The sequence below is a fragment of the Pelophylax lessonae genome, assembly GCF_965119305.1.
Source record: "Pelophylax lessonae genome assembly, chromosome: 7".
Classification (NCBI taxonomy): domain Eukaryota; kingdom Metazoa; phylum Chordata; class Amphibia; order Anura; family Ranidae; genus Pelophylax; species Pelophylax lessonae.
In genome coordinates, this window is record NC_138774.1 from 5,911,727 (window position 1) to 5,931,085 (window position 19,359).

A 19,359-nucleotide genomic window follows, 5' to 3' on the forward strand; every position below is an offset into this window, starting at 1 on the left:
AAAATCGCACAGGTGATAAAATACCACCAAAAGAAAGCACTGTTTGTGGGAAAAAAGGGCATCAATTTTATTTGGGTAAAACATTGCACGACCACATGTTAACCACTTTAAGACCGGAAGGATTTGCCCCGTAAATGACCAGGCCCTACTTTTTTCAACTTGGCACTGCGTGATTTTAACGGACAATTGCGTGGTCGTACGACGCTGTACCCAAAGAAAATTTACGTCCTTTTTTCCCACAAATAGAGCTTTCGTTTGGTGGTATTTGATCACCTCTGCGATTCTTTTTTTTTTTTTGCGCTATAAACAAAAAACGAGCGAAAACATTATTTTTCACTTTCTGCAATATAACATTCTCAAAAAAAAAAAAAAAAAGAAAATTTAAAAATCAAATTTCTTTTAACACTTTAGGTCAATTTTGTTTTCTGCTACATATTTTTGGTAAAAAAAAAAAAAAAAAAATGGCAATAAGCGTATTTTGATTGGTTTGTGAAAAAGTTATCACGTCTACAAACTAGGGGAAAGATTTATGTCATTTTTTTTTTTTTTTTACTAGTAATAGTGGAGATCTGCGATTTCTAGCAGGACTGCGACATTGCGGCAGACAGATCGGACCCCTGACTGTCATTTTTGACACTTTTGGGGGTAGCAGTGACCTTACTACAGTAATCAGTGCTAAAAATATGCACAGTCACTGTACTAATGACACTGGCAGGGAAGGGGTTAACAAAGTGGGTGATCAAGGGGTTAAATGTGAGCCTTGGGGAGTGATTCTAACTGGGGGGGGGGGGGGGGGCGTGGCTTGTGAAATGACCATAGAGACCTGTGATCCTATATAGAAGGATCACAGGCACTCTGTGATCATTCCAGGGAGAAGAACGGTCAGCTGTGTTTACAACATCCGACCGTCCTTCTCTCTCATCGGGGAGCGATTGCGGGTCTCAGGCGGCAATCAGAGCCACCTGTTCTGTGCATCGGAGTCCCTGCTGACTTGCCCCCTAGCTGCAGGTGCATGGCCGACATAGGTCTACGCAGGAGGGCCAGCCTTCTGCAGTAAAAAGGCGGTGGGCGGTCGGCAATTGGTTAAAATAAGGCAGTGCCGTATTGCAAAAAATGCCCTGGTCATGAAGGCGGGTAAAACCTTTCGGCGCTGAAGTGGTTAATGCAAGCCTGACCAATGTACCCAGTGCCGCGTCTTACCTTCTTCCCCATCAACTACAAATAAGTTCTGTATCACCGGCTCCAGGTCTTCTCTGGCTGTGGCCTTCATCGAGGAACATGAGAGGTGGACCAAATCTGCAATCACAGAATCAGATTCCAGTTAAAAAAGGAAAAATGGAAGGAAACGATCAGTAAGGTGACTCAACGACTAACGACGGTGTACCAATCACAAAAGAGGAGCAACCAATCAGAATCCAGCTCAGTGCAGTTAGATTCATTAAACAGGATGGTCTCTCTATTGTCATCCAGTAAACTGCTATAATCTCAATTTTTCCCTGAGAGAATGTTTTCACCACTACACATAAATAAGTCATCAATGTATTATTGGTAAATATAAAAATAACAAAACCACCAAAAAGATAAAATTGCATGAGCGCCATTCATGTGTAACATCCAAACACACCGAATACATGGGAACAATTCACGTGTTAGTTCACCTTTACAGAGAACATGGCTAAAAAGTGGTGACCCAACACACCGTACCCTGTAACAGTTTATAAACATTGATCAGATGGGAGATGGAGAGATACAAAGTAACATTGCTTATAAACATTGATCAGATGGGAGATAGAGAGATACAAAGTAACATTGTTTATAAACATTGATCAGACAGGAGCTAGAGAGATACAAAGCAACATTGTTTATAAACATTGATCAGATGGGAGATAGAGAGATACAAAGTAACATTGTTTATAAACATTGATCAGATGGGAGATAGAGAGATACAAAGTAACATTGCTTATAAACATTGATCAGATGGGAGATAGAGAGATACAAAGTAACATTGTTTATAAACATTGATCAGATGGGAGATAGAGAGATACAAAGTAACATTGTTTATAAGCATTGATCAGATGGGAGATAGAGAGATACAAAGTAACATTGTTTATAAACATTGATCAGACAGGAGCTAGAGAGATACAAAGCAACATTGTTTATAAACATTGATCAGATGGGAGATAGAGAGATACAAAGTAACATTGCTTATAAACATTGATCAGATGGGAGATAGAGAGATACAAAGTAACATTGTTTATAAACATTGATCAGACGGGAGATAGAGAGATACAAAGTAACATTGTTTATAAACATTGATCTGACGGGGGATAGAGAGATACAAAGTAACATTGTTTATAAACATTGATCTGACGGGGGATAGAGAGATACAAAGTAACATTGTTTATAAACATTGATCTGACGGGGGATAGAGAGATACAAAGTAACATTGTTTATAAACATTGATCTAACGGGGGATAGAGAGATACAAAGTAACATTGTTTATAAACATTGATCTGACGGGGGATAGAGAGATACAAAGTAACATTGTTTATAAACATTGATCTAACGGGGGATAGAGAGATACAAAGTAACATTGCTTATAAACATTGATCAGATGGGAGATAGAGAGATACAAAGTAACATTGTTTATAAACATTGATCAGACAGGAGCTAGAGAGATACAAAGCAACATTGTTTATAAACATTGATCAGATGGGAGATAGAGAGATACAAAGTAACATTGCTTATAAACATTGATCAGATGGGAAATAGCAAAATACAAAGTAACATTGTTTATAAACATTGATCAGATGGGAGATAGAGAGATACAAAGTAACATTGCTTATAAACATTGATCAGATGGGAGATAGAGAGATACAAAGTAACATTGTTTATAAACATTGATCAGATGGGAGATAGAGAGATACAAAGTAACATTGTTTATAAACATTGATCAGATGGGAGATAGAGAGATACAAAGTAACATTGTTTATAAACATTGATCAGACGGGAGATAGAGAGATACAAAGTAACATTGTTTATAAACATTGATCTGACGGGGGATAGAGAGATACAAAGTAACATTGTTTATAAACATTGATCTAACGGGGGATAGAGAGATACAAAGTAACATTGTTTATAAACATTGATCTGACGGGGGATAGAGAGATACAAAGTAACATTGCTTATAAACATTGATCAGATGGGAGATAGAGAGATACAAAGTAACATTGTTTATAAACATTGATCAGACAGGAGCTAGAGAGATACAAAGCAACATTGTTTATAAACATTGATCAGATGGGAGATAGAGAGATACAAAGTAACATTGCTTATAAACATTGATCAGATGGGAAATAGCAAAATACAAAGTAACATTGTTTATAAACATTGATCAGATGGGAGATAGAGAGATACAAAGTAACATTGCTTATAAACATTGATCAGATGGGAGATAGAGAGATACAAAGTAACATTGTTTATAAACATTGATCAGATGGGAGATAGAGAGATACAAAGTAACATTGTTTATAAACATTGATCAGATGGGAGATAGAGAGATACAAAGTAACATTGTTTATAAACATTGATCAGACGGGAGATAGAGAGATACAAAGTAACATTGTTTATAAACATTGATCTGACGGGGGATAGAGAGATACAAAGTAACATTGTTTATAAACATTGATCTAACGGGGGATAGAGAGATACAAAGTAACATTGTTTATAAACATTGATCTGACGGGGGATAGAGAGATACAAAGTAACATTGTTTATAAACATTGATCTGACGGGGGATAGAGAGATAGGGCTCTTTTACACGGCCGCTCCGATTTCTTCTTCCGCTGCAGCACTTTTTTTTTTTTCACGGACATGGATGACATTTGTGTCATCCGCTTCGTATGTCCGCATATAATCCCATCCGTTTATGGATGATACATGGACATAATGTATGTCTGTGGGATTGCGGATGACACCGCTGACATCCGATTTTGCATCCGTTCCGTTTTTTAAACGGAAGAAAAATAGGGTTCTGTTCCGTTCCATTCCAAAAAACGGAACAGAACTGAAAGGATGCAAATCGGATGTCAGTGGATGGTCATCCACAATCCCATTGACATGCATTATGTCTGTATATCACCCGCAAATGGATGGGGTGATATGTGGACAAACGGAACGCCCGTTTGAAAGGGGCCTTAGAGAGATACAAATTACATTGTTTATAAACATTGATCAGACAGGCGAGAGATACAAAGTAACATTGTTTATAAACATTGATCAGATGCGAGATAAAGGGTTTTAACCACTTCCTGCCCGCCTGCTATGTAGTGTTGGGGGGGGGGGGGCATATGGAGGTATAATTTGGTTGAAGGGTGGATACAGTTATAGGATCCTAATATTTTCAGAAAGGGGGTCAGTGATGGCAGCATCCAAACTCCTCCCATAACAGGTTCCCTTTAACCCCTCAATTCTTTTGTTTCTGTTCACGTTTAGCCAACAGAAGCTGCAGAACTACAAGTCTCAGCATGCTGATTAGACTTCTGGAGCCGCGCAACCTTTTTCCCTTTCTATAAAGACGCCGATAATATCAGAAGAGATGGGGAGGCATCAAAAAACGAGGAACAAAAGCCGTAAACAATTTTAATCTTATCGGGTGCCACTTTCCCGTATAATCCTTAGTATGTTTCCTCATTAGGAGACGTAAAAAGCAACAATGAGGAAAAAGAGGAAATACAAAGCGGCCGCCCGCCCCAACACAAATAATTAATAGAAGAGACGAGTCAACAAATATAAACATCGTCTCACTTCTACAAAGGGACCGTCGGAAACGGCCAATGGCAATCAAAGGACGTGGCGTGTCTCTAAAGACGTCGCTGTACAACTTCCATAAACTTTTAATGAACTGGATTTTTTCCTTTATCACGGCAGATCAAAGCCCTAACAAGGTACAATCTCCTTTTCATGTTTAATAATAATTAGTCTCTTCTGGTTTGGTGCCGTAATACGAGCGCTCTTATAAAACACACTGAGCCCTGTGTACTCCGAACGCTGACAATTATCCCGTCCAGTGACACACGGCGAGGGGCACAGCCGCGTCCCACCAGATCAGACGCTTTATTGGGAGTCCAAAGAAAATGGGGAAATATATATACTTGTTTTTGTGGACAAAAAAAAAAAAATTCTGCCTCTTCCCCCTCACCCGATGCATAAAACGAACTATTGAATTTCCACATTTATTATATTCGTTGTGTCCTGCATGCTGCGCAATCTTTATCTTCCTAATTATATTTCATATTTTACTAGATTTTATTTACGGTTTAATTTTATATTTCAATCTGTTTATTGAAGTTATTAGATTTTCAAGCAGTACAAAAAAAAAAAAAAAAAAAAAAAAGGAAGATTGCGCCATATCAAAGGTATCCAACAACAGCAAAACTGCTATTATGTCTTTATTATTATTATTATGTGTTCCATAAATAAATGTAAGCTAGGGATGGACCGATTATTGGTAAGGCCGATGTATCGGGGGTCGATATGCACTTTCTCCGATATATCGGTATCAGCCCCGGAACTGGCCGATATTGCCAATATTTTTGTGACGTCATTCTGCCTTCTTAGGCCGCCTCCCTCGCCTTGGACAGCCTTGTCTGGAGTCGGGACTAGTCTGGCGGGAGTGTATCACAGCCATACACTCACCCACAGCAGCCCGGTGCCAGCCAGCCACCCACATCCACAGGCCCTGTACCAGCCAGACACCCCCCCACCCACCACAGGGTTCCAGCCAGCCAGCCACCCACCACAGGGTGCCAGACCAGACAGCCAGCCATCCACAGACAGGGTGCCAGACAGCTAGCCACCCACAGGCCCTGAACCAGCCAGCCACAGGCCCTGTACCAGCCAGCCACCCACAGCCCCTGTGCCAACCACCCACCCACCCACCAAAGGGCTCCAGCCAGCCACCCACCACAGGGTGCCAGACAGCCAGCCACCCACAGACAAGGTGCCAGACAGTCAGCCACCCACAGGCCCTGTACCAGCCAGCCAAAGGCCCTGTACCAGCCAGCAGCCCACAGGCCCTGTACCAGCCAGCCACCCACAGGCCTTGTACCAGCCAGCCACTCACAGCCCCTGTGCCAGCCACCCACCCACCACAGGGTTCCAGCCAGCCAGCCACCCACCACAGGGAGCCAGCCAGCCACCCACCACAGGGTGCCAGCCAGTCACCCATTAAAAGGTGCCGGAGAGACACCACAGGGTGCCAGCCACCCACCACAGGGTGCCAGCCACTCACCACAGGGAGCCAGCCACCCAGCACAGGGTGCCAGCCAGCCAGACACCCACCCACCCACCACAGGGTGCCAGCCACTCACCACAGGGAGCCAGCCACCCAGCACAGGGTGCCAGCCAGCCAGACACCCACCCACCCACCACAGGGAGCCAGCCACCCACCACAGGGAGCCAGCCACCCACCACAGGGTGCCAGCCAGCCAGCCACCACAGGGTGCCAGCCAGCCACCCACCCACCACAGGGTGCCAGACAGCCACCCAACCACCACAGGGTGCCAGCCAGCCACCCACCCACCACAGGGTGCCAGCCAGCCAGCCATTAAGCATTAAACAAAAATTAACATGTTCAGTACCAGATTTGTGTCAAAAATTGTCTTTATTTTTCAAAAGTACAAAATATCGGCCGACACCGATACATTGTGACCAAAATATCGGTATCGGCCCTGAAAAAACTATATCGGTCTATCCCTAGTGTAAACCCTTATCTTGTAAAACAACTCACTCAGATTATCTATTGCCTACTAAGCACTTTCACCCGCTTCCTGCTCAGGCCAATTTTCAGCTTTCAGCGCTGTCGCACTTTGAATGACAATTGCGCGGTCATGCAGCACTGATATTTTTATAATTTCTTTCACAATAATATAACTTTTCTTTTGTTGGTATTTAATCACCGCTGGGGGCATTTATTGTTTCTAAACAAGCAAAAAAGACCAAAAACTTTGAAAAAAAACAAACAAAATGTTTTCATAGTTTGTTATACAATTTTGCAAACAGGTCATTTTTCTCCTTTACTGATGTGCGCTGATGAGGCGGCACAGATAGGCTGCCCTAATGGGCACTGATAGGCTGCACTGGTGGGTACTGATGAGCGGCACTGATCAGCTGCAATGATAGGCTCTGCTAGGCTGCAGAGATAGGCTCTGCTAGGCTGCACAGATAGGCTCTGCTAGGCTGCACAGATAGGCTCTGCTAGGCTGCACAGATAGGCTCTGCTAGGCTGCACAGATAGGCTCTGCTAGGCTGCACTGATGGGCACTGATAGGCTGCACTGATGGGCACTGATAGGCTGCACTGATGGGCACTGATAGACTGCACGGATGAGCACTGATAGGCTGCACGGATGAGCACTGATAGGCTGCACAGATGAGCACTGATAGGCTGCACTAATAGGCTGAACTGATAGGTACTGATAAGGCGACACTGGTGGTCACTGATAGGCTGCACGGATGAGCATTGATAGGCTGCATGGATGAGCACTGATAGGCTGCACGGATGAGCACTGATAGGCTGCACTAATAGGCTGAGCTGATAGGTACTGATAAGGCGGCACTGGTGGGCACTGATAGGCTCCACTGATGGGCACTGATAGGCTGCACTGATGGGCACTGATAAGGCAGCACTGATGGGAACTGATAAGTGGCACTGATGGGCACTGATAGGCTGCACTTATAAGCGGCACTGATAGGCTGAACTGATAGGTACTGATAAGGCAGCACTGGTGGGCACTTATAGGCTGCACTTATAGGCGGCACTGATAGGCTGAACTGATAGGTACTGATAAGGCGGCACTGATGGGAATTGATAGGTGGCACTGATAGGCAGCACTGATTTGCACTGGTAGGTGGCACTATTGGGCACAGATGAGGCGGCAGTGGCTCTCTCTGTTTGGGACTGATGTCCCTCTGAAAGCTGCCATGTAATCCGTTTTTTTTTTTCTCCTCATGCTGTTTACATCACGTGATCAGCTGTCATTGGCTGACAGCTGATCACGTGGCAGAGGGCTGGGATCGTACATGGACGCCTGCTGCATCCGTTGCATAGAAAGCGGGACTCGGCCACGCCTCCTTGCTTCTGTGTCACTGGATTTGATGGACAGCAGGGGGAGCCAACCAATTTATCCACGTAAAGACCACCCACCGTAGTTTTATTGCAGCAGGTCGGCTCTGTCTCGTGAAACAACGTAACTGAACGTCGCTTCGCTGGATGGCTAGCAGCAGTGCGCACATTCGCCACATGGGACGCCGATCAGCGGGTCCCTAGGGTCCGCTGCAATCCCGCTAAAAATCGTAGATCGCCGCCATTACTAGTAAAAAAAAAAATATAACATAAAAATTACATAAATCTTTCCCCTAGTTTGTAGATGCGATAACTTTTGCGCAAACCAATCAATAGACAGTTATTGGGATTTTTTTTTTTTACCAAAAATATGTAGCAGAATACAAATTGTCCTAAAATGATGAAAAAAATTAGATTTTTTTATTTTATTTTATTGGGAATATTTTAAGGCAGAATGTGAAAAATATATATTTTTTCAGAACTGATGCTCTTTTTTTTTGTTTATTGCGCAAAAAAATAAAAAATAAAATCGCACAGGTGATCAAATACCACCAAAATAAATCTCCATTTCTGGGGGGAAAAAAAGGACATCAATTTTATTTGGGTACAGCGTCACACGACCGCGCAATTGTCAGTTAAAGTAACGCAGTGCCAAATCGCAAAAAAATGGCCTGGTCATTAAGGGGGAAAATCCTTCCGGTCCAGAAGTGGTTAAGGTTAATTAATTTATTTTATTTATTATTATTTAATATTATTTATTTTGCTAGGTTAGGACAGGTGTCAAACTGGCAGCCCTCAGGCTGTTGCAGAACTACAAGTCCCATGATGCTTTGCAGATACAAATATGACTCCCATAGGCAGAGGCATGGTAGGACTTGTGGTTCTGCAACAGCTGGAGGGCCACCAGTTTGACACCCCTGGTAGGGGTTAGGATTAGGGGCTAATATTAGTGTTAGTGGTTGCAGGTTAATACTGGGGTTATTAGAGTTCAGATTAAGAGTTAATACTGGGGTTAGGGGTTATTAGAGTTCAGATTAGGAGTTAATATTGGGGTTAGGGGTTATTAGAGTTCAGATTAGGAGTTAATATTGGGGTTAGGGGTTATTCGAGTTAGGATTAGGAGTTAATATTAGGGTTAGGGGTTATTAGAGTTCAGATTAGGAGTTAATATTGGGGTTAGGGGTCATTAGAGTTCAGATTAGGAGTTACTATTGGGGTTAGTGGTTATTCGAGTTAGGATTAGGAGTTAATATTTGGGTTAGGGGTTATTAGAATTCAGATTAGGAGTTATTATTGGGGTTAGGGGTTATTCGAGTTAGGATTAGTAATTAATATTGGGTTTAGGGGTTATTCGAGTTAGGATTAGGAGTTAATATTAGGGTTAGGGGTTATTAGAGTTCAGATTAGGAGTTAATATTGGGGTTAGGGGTCATTAGAGTTCAGATTAGGAGTTACTATTGGGGTTAGGGGTTATTAGAGTTAGGATTAGGAGTTAATATTGGGGTTAGGGGTTATTAGAGTTCAGATTAGGAGTTAATATTGGGGTTAGGGGTTATCAGAGTTCAGATTAGGAGTTAATATTGGGGTTAGGGGTTATTCGAGTTAGAATTAGGAGGTTAATATTGGGGTTAGGGGTTATTCGAGTTAGGATTAGGAGTTAATATTGGGGTTAGGGGTTATTAGAGTTCAGATTAGGAGTTAATATTGGGGTTAGGGGTTATTAGAGTTCAGATTAGGAGTTAATATTGGGGTTAGGGGTTATTAGAGTTAGTATTAGGAGTTAATATTGGGGTTAGGGGTTATTAGAGTTAGGATTAGGAGTTAATATTAGGGTTAGGGGTTATTAGAGTTCAGATTAGGAGTTAATATTGCGATTAGGGGTTATTCGAGTTAGGATTAGGAGTTAATATTAGGGTTAGGGGTTATTAGAGTTCAGATTAGGAGTTAATATTGCGATTAGGGGTTATTCGAGTTAGGATTAGGAGTTAATATTAGGGTTAGGGGTTATTAGAGTTCAGATTAGGAGTTAATATTGGGGTTATTAGAGTTCAGATTAGGAGTTACTATTGGGGTTAGGGGTTATTAGAGTTAGGATTAGGAGTTACTATTGGGGTTAGGGGTTATTAGAGTTAGGATTAGGAGTTAATATTGCGATTAGGGGTTATTCGAGTTAGGATTAGGAGTTAATATTAGGGTTAGGGGTTATTAGAGTTCAGATTAGGAGTTAATATTGGGGTTATTAGAGTTCAGATTAGGAGTTACTATTGGGGTTAGGGGTTATTAGAGTTAGGATTAGGAGTTACTATTGGGGTTAGGGGTTATTAGAGTTAGGATTAGGAGTTAATATTGCGATTAGGGGTTATTCGAGTTAGGATTAGGAGTTAATATTAGGGTTAGGGGTTATTAGAGTTCAGATTAGGAGTTAATATTGCGATTAGGGGTTATTCGAGTTAGGATTAGGAGTTAATATTAGGGTTAGGGGTTATTAGAGTTCAGATTAGGAGTTAATATTGGGGTTATTAGAGTTCAGATTAGGAGTTACTATTGGGGTTAGGGGTTATTAGAGTTAGGATTAGAAGTTAATATTGGGGTTAGGGGTTTAATAGAGTTAGGATTAGGAGGTTAATATTTGGGTTAGGGGTTATTAGAGTTAGGATTAGGAGGTTAATATTTGGGTTAGGGGTTATTAGAGTTAGGATTAGGAGGTTAATATTTGGGTTAGGGGTTGAGCTTATTTTATTTATGAAGTTTATTTATTTTTTATTTTTATGTATTTATTGTTATTATTTATTTTTTATTATTGCATCTGAGCAGAAAAATGCTCAAAAACGCTGAAGTGTGAACGGGGGGGGGGGGGGGGGGGGGTTCCTCAAGCTGAAAATTTCAATTTGCAATTGAGGGAAACCACATCACAAGAAGCTTGTCGCCCAAAAATGGGTCAGGAGCTTCTTTCGGGCGACAAGGTGCGCACGATGAAGGTGCTATTACAATGAACGCCATCTGAAATTTGCATTGTACAATTTGTCATTTTAGCAGAACGTTTTGAAATTGGGGGGCAGAATCGTGAAGATTTGAAACGTCCAGATGTGAATGAAGCTTAAGAGCTGGGTGGGTGGGGGGGGGGGGGGGGGGCGGAGGAGATACAGCAGGACACTTATCTTCCCAGTGAATGGCTGTGCAGTGGAGTAGAGCAGCCCGTGCTCCCAGCATAGCTAGAGAACTGACCATGGTGTCTCTCCTGTTTAGCATGGTCAGTTTTTAATAGGAAAGCAAGGGGGCTGACAGATACACCAGGGGTTTTATACAAAGGAAGCAAAACAAAGAGAATAGGATACATTTTAGTCCATGGTACAGCAGACACATTCCAGGAATAAGTCATGTTGGGTTTACATACTCTAATCATTTTTTTATTACATATTTTTTTTTCCAAATTACTTTAACTTTTCTAATTCTATTTTATTTTTAAATTGTATTTTCCTAAATATTTTTCTTTATTTATATTTTTATTGTACATCACATCGTCCTAATCATTATTTTTTTTATTTTTTCTTCTAATCATAGTTATTTTTCTAATTATATATCTATTTTTTAATTATATTTTATTTTTTTACATTAGTTTCCTAATTATATTTCATATTTTACCATATTTTGTTTTTATTTTCATTTACTTCTTTTCCTAATAACATAAAGTATAATTTCCTAATTATATAAACCAAAAAAGAGAGCGGCACTCACTTGTCTTGAAAGGTGACGCACGATAAATATTTTATTTGACGTTTCAACGAGACAGAACCTCGTCTTCCTCACCATCCTGAGGAAGAGGAGCTTGTGCCTCGTCAAAATGTCGAATGAAATCATTATTGTGCGTTCACTTTTCAGGGTAAGTGAGTGGCGCTCTCTTTTTTAGTTTATATGCACTACAGTCTTTGCTGTGAACCCGGGCCCATTTTTTATCCCGGATTTGTGTGCGGTGGCAACCATTGGACATCATATTCCTAATTATATATATATATATATATATTTCCATTTAACTTTTATTTTCCTAATCACAATTATTTTCCTAATTACATTTTGCCAATTGCATATATTTTTCTAATTCTATTATGCTAATTATATCTGTTTTCCGATTTATGTTTTTATTATATTGTATTTATTTTATTTATTTATTCTAATTTTATTTGATTTAATTTTTCTAATTCTCTTCATTTTCCTATTTGAATTTCATATTTTACTATATTTAGTTATATTTTATTATGCATTTTATTTTCCCAATTATATATATTCTTTCTAATTACTGTATATTTAATTATTTTAATTATATTTTATTTTGCTAATTAAATTTGTTTTCCTATTTATAAACTTTTAATATAATGTACTTATTTTATTACACTGAATTTTTCTAAATATATTAATTTTCCTATTTATATTTCATATTTAACTATATTTATATTTTATTATACATTTTATTTTCCCGGTTACCTTTTTCTAATTATATTTTATTTTTATTTCTTTTAATTCAGGTTTTATTTTCCTAATCATAGTTTAATTTTTTTTTAAATGTGTTGATATTTTGGTTTGCTAATTATATTTATTTTCCCTAATTACATTTTTTTTTTTTTTATTATATTATATTTCATTTTTCTAATTAAAATAATTTTCCTATTTCTATTAAATGTTTTAATTATTTGCTACTATTCATTGTTCATCGCTGTGTGTCACAACCAGTGACCTCTCCTCTTCTAATCTGGGGACAGCTCAGGAAGGATCTGCGCATGCTTAGGGTACCCCCTCCCCCCCACTATATACACCAATAGAATGACTTAAAAAAAATAAAAATTAAAAAAGCTGTACATTCAATAAACCATTCCTAAACTCAAACCAGCGATTTTCTCTAGGCTAGTCTAAATGATGTTACCATTTCCTCAGTCTCCCCTCCCCCAGTGATCAGACTGTACATTGTAACTTTGTAGAAGGAGGAGGAAGCATTTCCTAAGTCTCCTCTCCCCCACCGATCAGACTGTACATTGTAACTTTGTACCGCATCCAAGGTGAGAGGCTGCAGCAGGGGCTGATCTGTGTCAGACATTTGTGAACACAGCCAATAATTTCACAGGCACCATGATTGTGTCATCTCCGATCCGGCATCTCAGCCTTGGTAGTGGATGGTGGCCCTGGATGATGCCTGAACAAAGATGGCGCTGTCCTGATGAAGGCGATGTCAGGGGAATTCTGAGATCTCTGTAAGAGGTAATAAATACCCAGAAGGGTCACACTGACACATTACTTAACCACTTCCTGACCGGGCTATAGCCAAATGATGGCCACAGCGTGATCGTCCATATCAGGGAAAAGGGCCAATCACAGCTGATCACGATGTAAACAGAAGCTGGTTATCAGCATTCCTTTCCTCACACTGACAGCATGAGGAGAGGAGAGAGGAGTGGGGAGAGGGGAGAGAGGAGAGGAGAGAGGGGAGAGGGGAGAGAGGGGAGAAGAGAGAGGGGAGAGGAGAAAGGGCAGAGGTAAGAGGAGAGAGTGGAGGGGGAAGAGGAGAGGGGGAAGAGGAGAGAGGGAAGAGGAGAGAGGGGAGAGGAGAGAGGGGAGAGGGGAGAGGAGAGAGGGGAGAGGAGAGAGGGGAGAGGAGAAAGGGCAGAGGTAAGAGGAGAGAGTGGAGGGGGAAGAGGAGAGGGGGAAGAGGAGAGAGGGAAGAGGAGAGAGGGGAGAGGAGAGAGGGGAGAGGGGAGAGGGGAGAGGAGAGAGGGGAGAGGGGAAAGGGGAGAGGAGAGAGGGGAAAGAAGAGAGGGAAGAGGAGAGAGTGGAGGGGGAAGAGGAGAGGGGGAAGAGGAGAGAGGGAAGAGGAGAGAGGGGAGAGGAGAGAGGGGAGAGGGGAGAGGAGAGAGGGGAGAGGGGAGAGGGGAAAGGGGAGAGGGGAGAGGGGAAAGGGGAGAGGAGAGAGGGGAAAGAAGAGAGGGAAGAGGAGAGAGTGGAGAGGGGAGGGGGGAGGAGGGAGAGAGAAGAGGAGAGAGTGGAGGGGGGAAGAGGAGAGAGAAAAGAGGAGAGAGGGAAGGGGAGAGGAGAGAGGGGAAAGAAGAAAGGGAAGAGGAGAGAGTGGAGAGGGGAGGGGGGAGGAGGGAGAGAGAAGAGGAGAGAGTGGAGGGGGAAGAGGAGAGAGAAAAGAGGAGAGAGAGGGAAGAGGAGAGAGGAGAGAGGGGAAAGAAGAGAGGGAAGAGGAGAGAGTGGAGGGGGGAAGAGGAGAGAGGGGAGGGGGGAGGAGGGAGAGAGAAGAGGAGAGAGGGGAGAGGAGAGAGGAGAGAGGGGAGAGGAGAGGGGAGAGGAAAGGGGAGAGGAGAGGGGAGGAGAGGAAAGGGGAGAGGAGAGGAGAGGGGAGGGGAGGGGAGGAGAGGAAAGGGGAGAGGAGAGGAGAGGGGAGGGGAGGAGAGGAAAGGGGAGGGGAGGCGAGGAGAGAAGAGGAGAGGGGAGCAGAGGTGTGTGAAAGGGACATTGGCACTGATTATCAGTGCAGTCCCAACAGTGCTGACAATAATTGCCCATCAGTGCAGTCTATCAGTGCCACTTATCAGTGCAACCTCATCAATGTCTCCTCATCATTGTCCATCAGTGCCACCTATAACCAATGCTTGAGTCTGCCCCTGGTCCGTTGGGTCACCTGACAAGCTGCAGAACTTTACAAAAGATTTGCAAAAGCCACATGACAGGTAAGTAGCGAATCAAATGAAATTAATTTTAAACTGCCCATTTGATTCCGTCCGAGGTCCCATAGGTAGGGGTCACTATTGTGTTCCCCCCCCCCCCCAACCTTTCATTCTAAGCTTCTTACTCTCCTTAATAATGCAATGGGCTTGCTGTCTAATCCAGTGGCTCCGGTACTTTGAACCGTTTTTCCCGCTCTCTCTGCTTGATTCGGATCACTGTCCCAGAAGGTATTGAAGACAGAAGATAGCCAGGCAATCAACATTCTCGGGTCAGCAATGGAAAGAATAATTTCAGCTCAGGCTCCCATTACAATTATGGACATCTGGAAATGAAACGTCTTGTTGCCATTTCTCAGCCCGGCTGCAGGTTATTCACACGATCGTCTTTTAATCAAAGCCTTCGAGTGGATGAAGAGCGCGTCGTTAGAAGTGAAACATTAAGCCAGACTAATTGATTTAAAATAGGTTTTATAGATTTTTGCTCCAGTCGGTTATAAAATCATCACGGCCGCTGCCCATTTAATTTCAATATAGGCTTTCCGTTATATCGCTGACAGAGCCAAGGAAAGCTCATCACTCTCCATCCTGATTAGGTGTGATTTACTTAGGTGGAGCCGCCTTAGTTACACGGCATTTGTCTTCAGGTCATTTCTCCGGGGAGGAAGAACGATGATCGGCCCGCCGTCATTCCATCATCTCGATTTTTTAGGGCAACTGAAGGAGTTCCGTTCCAGTCAGCTGGCAACGGCGATTATGTGACTGTCATCTCCCCGCGGTGATCAAAAGCAAGATGTATTTGTATATTTATCTTAAGCAATTGTTTGAAGGGGAGATCGCTCACGCTCATCTCATTTGCCGCTAATGAAGTCAAAATACAAGCGGGGGATTTATGGGCTGGGGATTGCGCCGGGGGAATGAATGCGGGATATTGTCTTGGATGGATTCTTTGTGAAAACATGGACAGGGGGGGGGAGCGAAGGTGGAAGGAGACTTCTATGACTGAAGCCATGAAGCCATGAAGCGTAGAGATGGATTTTAACGCTTTTGCGGTTCATCAAACTGAGGCCAAAATTTGCAAATTATTTCACAACATCCTGACAGTAGAAGTGTCAGGCGTACCGGACTGGACTGCTGCAAAACATTGGGAGTATATTTTAGAGATCGACCGATTATCGGCAAAGCCGATATATCGAGGGCCGATTTGCACTTTCCCCGATATATCGGAATCGGTCACCAAGGTGACCGATATTTCGGGGAAAGTGCTTGTACTGGAGTGATGCCTGCAGCTAGAGGCATCACCCCGGTACCGGCGTCCATAGTCGGCTGTTTTGTAATAACAACCAATGCGGCTGAGAAGCGGCTCGGCTGTCATTACAAGGAGCGGGAGGGGACGTCCCCCGCCCCTCCCACCGCCTTCTGCGGCTCACCCGGGTCTCCCATCCCACCGAGAGACCCGGGCAACCAGCCTGCAGGACCGCCGAAGACCCGATCAAAGCCACATTCGGCTCTGATCGGGTCTCCATGTAAAAACCCCGAAGTGATGTCATGAGTGACATCACTTCCGGGTACTGTCTGGCGCCAGATTTAAAAAAAATGACAGCATTCAAAACAAACTTGGCGTTTTGAATGCTTTTAAGTGAAAAGGAGGGGTTTGAGGTCTTTTAGACCCCCAGATCCCTCCACAAGAGTACCTGTCAAATAAAAAAAAATTTTTTTTTTTGTATGAAAATATCGGGCAATATCGGCCGATACCGATATATGCATTGGCCAAAATATCTGTATCGGTAACAAAAAAACGATATCGCTCGATCACTAGTATATTTCATACTTTTCATACCCAGAGGTCGTAGATGCCCAAGCCAAGAAAATAAGGAACGCCAGTATGCGCTGATTACCTAGAGTTCAAATCTAAAATAATTTTACCGTTTTAATAAAAAAAACCTGCTGATTTTTTAATATATACTTTTTTAAATTCTATAAATGTATCAAACAATTACAGTATTAAACAGAGACTCACTGCCATCTACAGGCTGCAGTGGCCTCAACAAGCTGGAATCATTTACTTCTGAATGAAGCCTTCAACTTTTACGTGATCACTTTGTTACAGTTGGCATAGTGATCATGTGATCAGATGCCATTCTGATTGGAAAGTGGAGACTGAAGCGGTCAGTGACAGCCAAGTTTGACAGCTAGCAGCCATAGGAAGTGCCAGAGATCATCGATGCCTAGATGTCAACACAGAATTTTAGCAACCTCTGCAGCAATGCTGGCAGCACTCATACATCTATTTCCCAAAGACAACCTCTGGATATGACGCTGAGCACGTGCACTCAACTTCTTTGGTCGACCATGGTGAGGCCTGTTCTGAGTGGAACTTGTCCTGTTAAATCGCTGTATGGTCTTGGCCACTGTGCTGCAGCTCAGTTTCAGGGTCTTGGCAATCTTCTTATAGCCTAGGCCATCTTTATGTAGAGCAACAATTCTTTTTTTCCAGATCCTTTGCTAGAAAATAATTTAAAACCCTCAAACATTATATATTATTTTTTTCTTTTTTGCTAAAGGCCCTAAATGGTGAAAATTAAATTGCAATTTTCTATGTCACATGATTTTTGCGCAGCAGTTATTCAAACGCAATTTAAAAAAAAAAAAATAAATTTTAATGAATTAAAAAATGAGTAAAATTAATGAATATAAGAAAAAAAAGAAAACATAACACAATATATATCCAAATTTTTTGTAAAATATAAAAGATGAAGTTACGACAAGTAAATGCATACCTAACATGTCATGCTTTAAAATTGCATGTGGAATGGCTCCAAACTACGGTACTTAAAAATCTCCACAGGTGATGCTTTAAATTTCTGCAGGTTCTGGAGGAGGTCTAGCGCTAGAATTCTTGCTCTTGCTCTAAAGTTCACGGCGATAACTCATGTGTGGTTTGAACACCGTTTTCATACACTATATTGTCCAAAGTATTGGGACGCCTGCCTTTACACACACATGAACTTTAATGGCATCCCAGTCTCAGTCCGTAGGGTTCAATATTGAGTTGGCCCACCCTTTGCAGCTATAACAGCTTCAACTCTTCTGGGAAGGCCGTCCACAAGGTTTAGGAGTGTCTATGGGAATGTTTGACCATTCTTCCAAATGCACATTTGTGAGGTCAGGCATTCATGTGGACGAGAAGGCCTGGTCATCTCAAAGGTGTTCTATGGCAGTGGTCCTCAACCCTGGCCTACAGGGCCCATTAACAGGCCAGATTTGCAAGATAACTGAAATACATCCCAGGTGATATCATTTGCTGCTCAGTGATTGCAGTACTCTAGTCTGCATCTCCCCAAGGTAATACTTAAAATCTAGCCTGTTAGTGGGCCCTGAGGACTGGAGTTGAGGACCACTGTTCTATGGGGTTGAGGTCAGGACTCTATGAAGGCCAGTCAAGTTCCTCCACCCCAAACTCGCTCATCCATGTCTTTATGGACCTTGCTTTGTGCACTGGTCCAAATCATTTGGTGGAGGGGGGGATGTGGTGTGTGGAGGGGGGAATATGGTGTGTGTGTGTGGGGGGGGGGGGGGGGAATTATGGTGTGGGGTTGTTTTTCAGGGGTTCAGGGGTTGGGCTTGGCCCCTTAGTTTCAGTGAAGGGAACTCTTAAGGTGTCAGAATACCAAGACATTTTGGACAATTTCATGCTCCCAACTTTGTAGGAACAGTTTGGGGATGGCCCCTTCCTGTTCCAACATGATTGCCCACCAGTGCACAAAGCAAGGTCCATAAAGACATGGATGAGTGAGTTTGGGGTGGAGGAACTTGACCGGCCTACACAGAGTCCTGATCTCAAGTGATACACTTTTATCTGAAATTTCAGTGCCTTAGGGAAAATAAAATACGGGGGTTACTACACACCTGTGTAGTTCTGGGCTGATCCCTCACTTTTCTCATGATCATACTTACCCCATGAGGAGAAACCTTGCATGGAGCTCCAGACCGAGGGCGACTGATCATTATTTTGTATTTCTTCTATTTGTGAATAATCGCTCCAACAGTTGTCTCCTTCTCACCAAGCTGTTTGCTGATGGGCTTGTAGGCCATTCCAGCCTTGTGCAGGTCTACAATCTTCTCCCTGACATCCTTTGATAGCCCTTTGGTCTTGCCCATGATGGTGAGGTTTGAATGAAAAAGAAATTCTGTAGACCGGCGTCTTTTATACACATAAAGAGTTGTCGTTAGGAGCTCCTTCAGGACTAATCTGTGTACTACATGAGCACCTACTGTAGCCAGTCTGCGGGAGCCACAATTATTGTTGGTTTGGAGCACTAATGCACTTTATGTAATTTTTGTGAATAATTCGAGCACTTTTGCACTTATTTATTATGCCACTTTAACCACTTAAGCCCCGGAAGATTTTACCCCCTTCCTGACCAGGCCCCATTTTGCGATTCTGCACTGCGTGAATTTAACGGACAATTGCGTGGTCGTGCAATGCTAAACGAATTTGACATCCTTTTTTTCCCACAAACAG

At 42.5% G+C, this 19,359-nt stretch overlaps 1 protein-coding gene across 3 annotated transcripts in view; it reads right to left on the reverse strand.

The window, feature by feature from the left end:
- The window catches only part of CHM (CHM Rab escort protein), a 262,693-nt gene that overhangs the window by 25,178 nt on the left and 218,156 nt on the right, over positions 1-19,359 (reverse strand). For all 3 annotated transcript variants that reach the window (XM_082263122.1, XM_082263120.1, XM_082263121.1), the window contains exon 13: positions 1,201-1,296. In XM_082263122.1, coding sequence (XP_082119248.1) covers positions 1,201-1,296 — 96 coding nt within the window. The remainder of the gene's footprint in view (positions 1-1,200; positions 1,297-19,359) is intronic.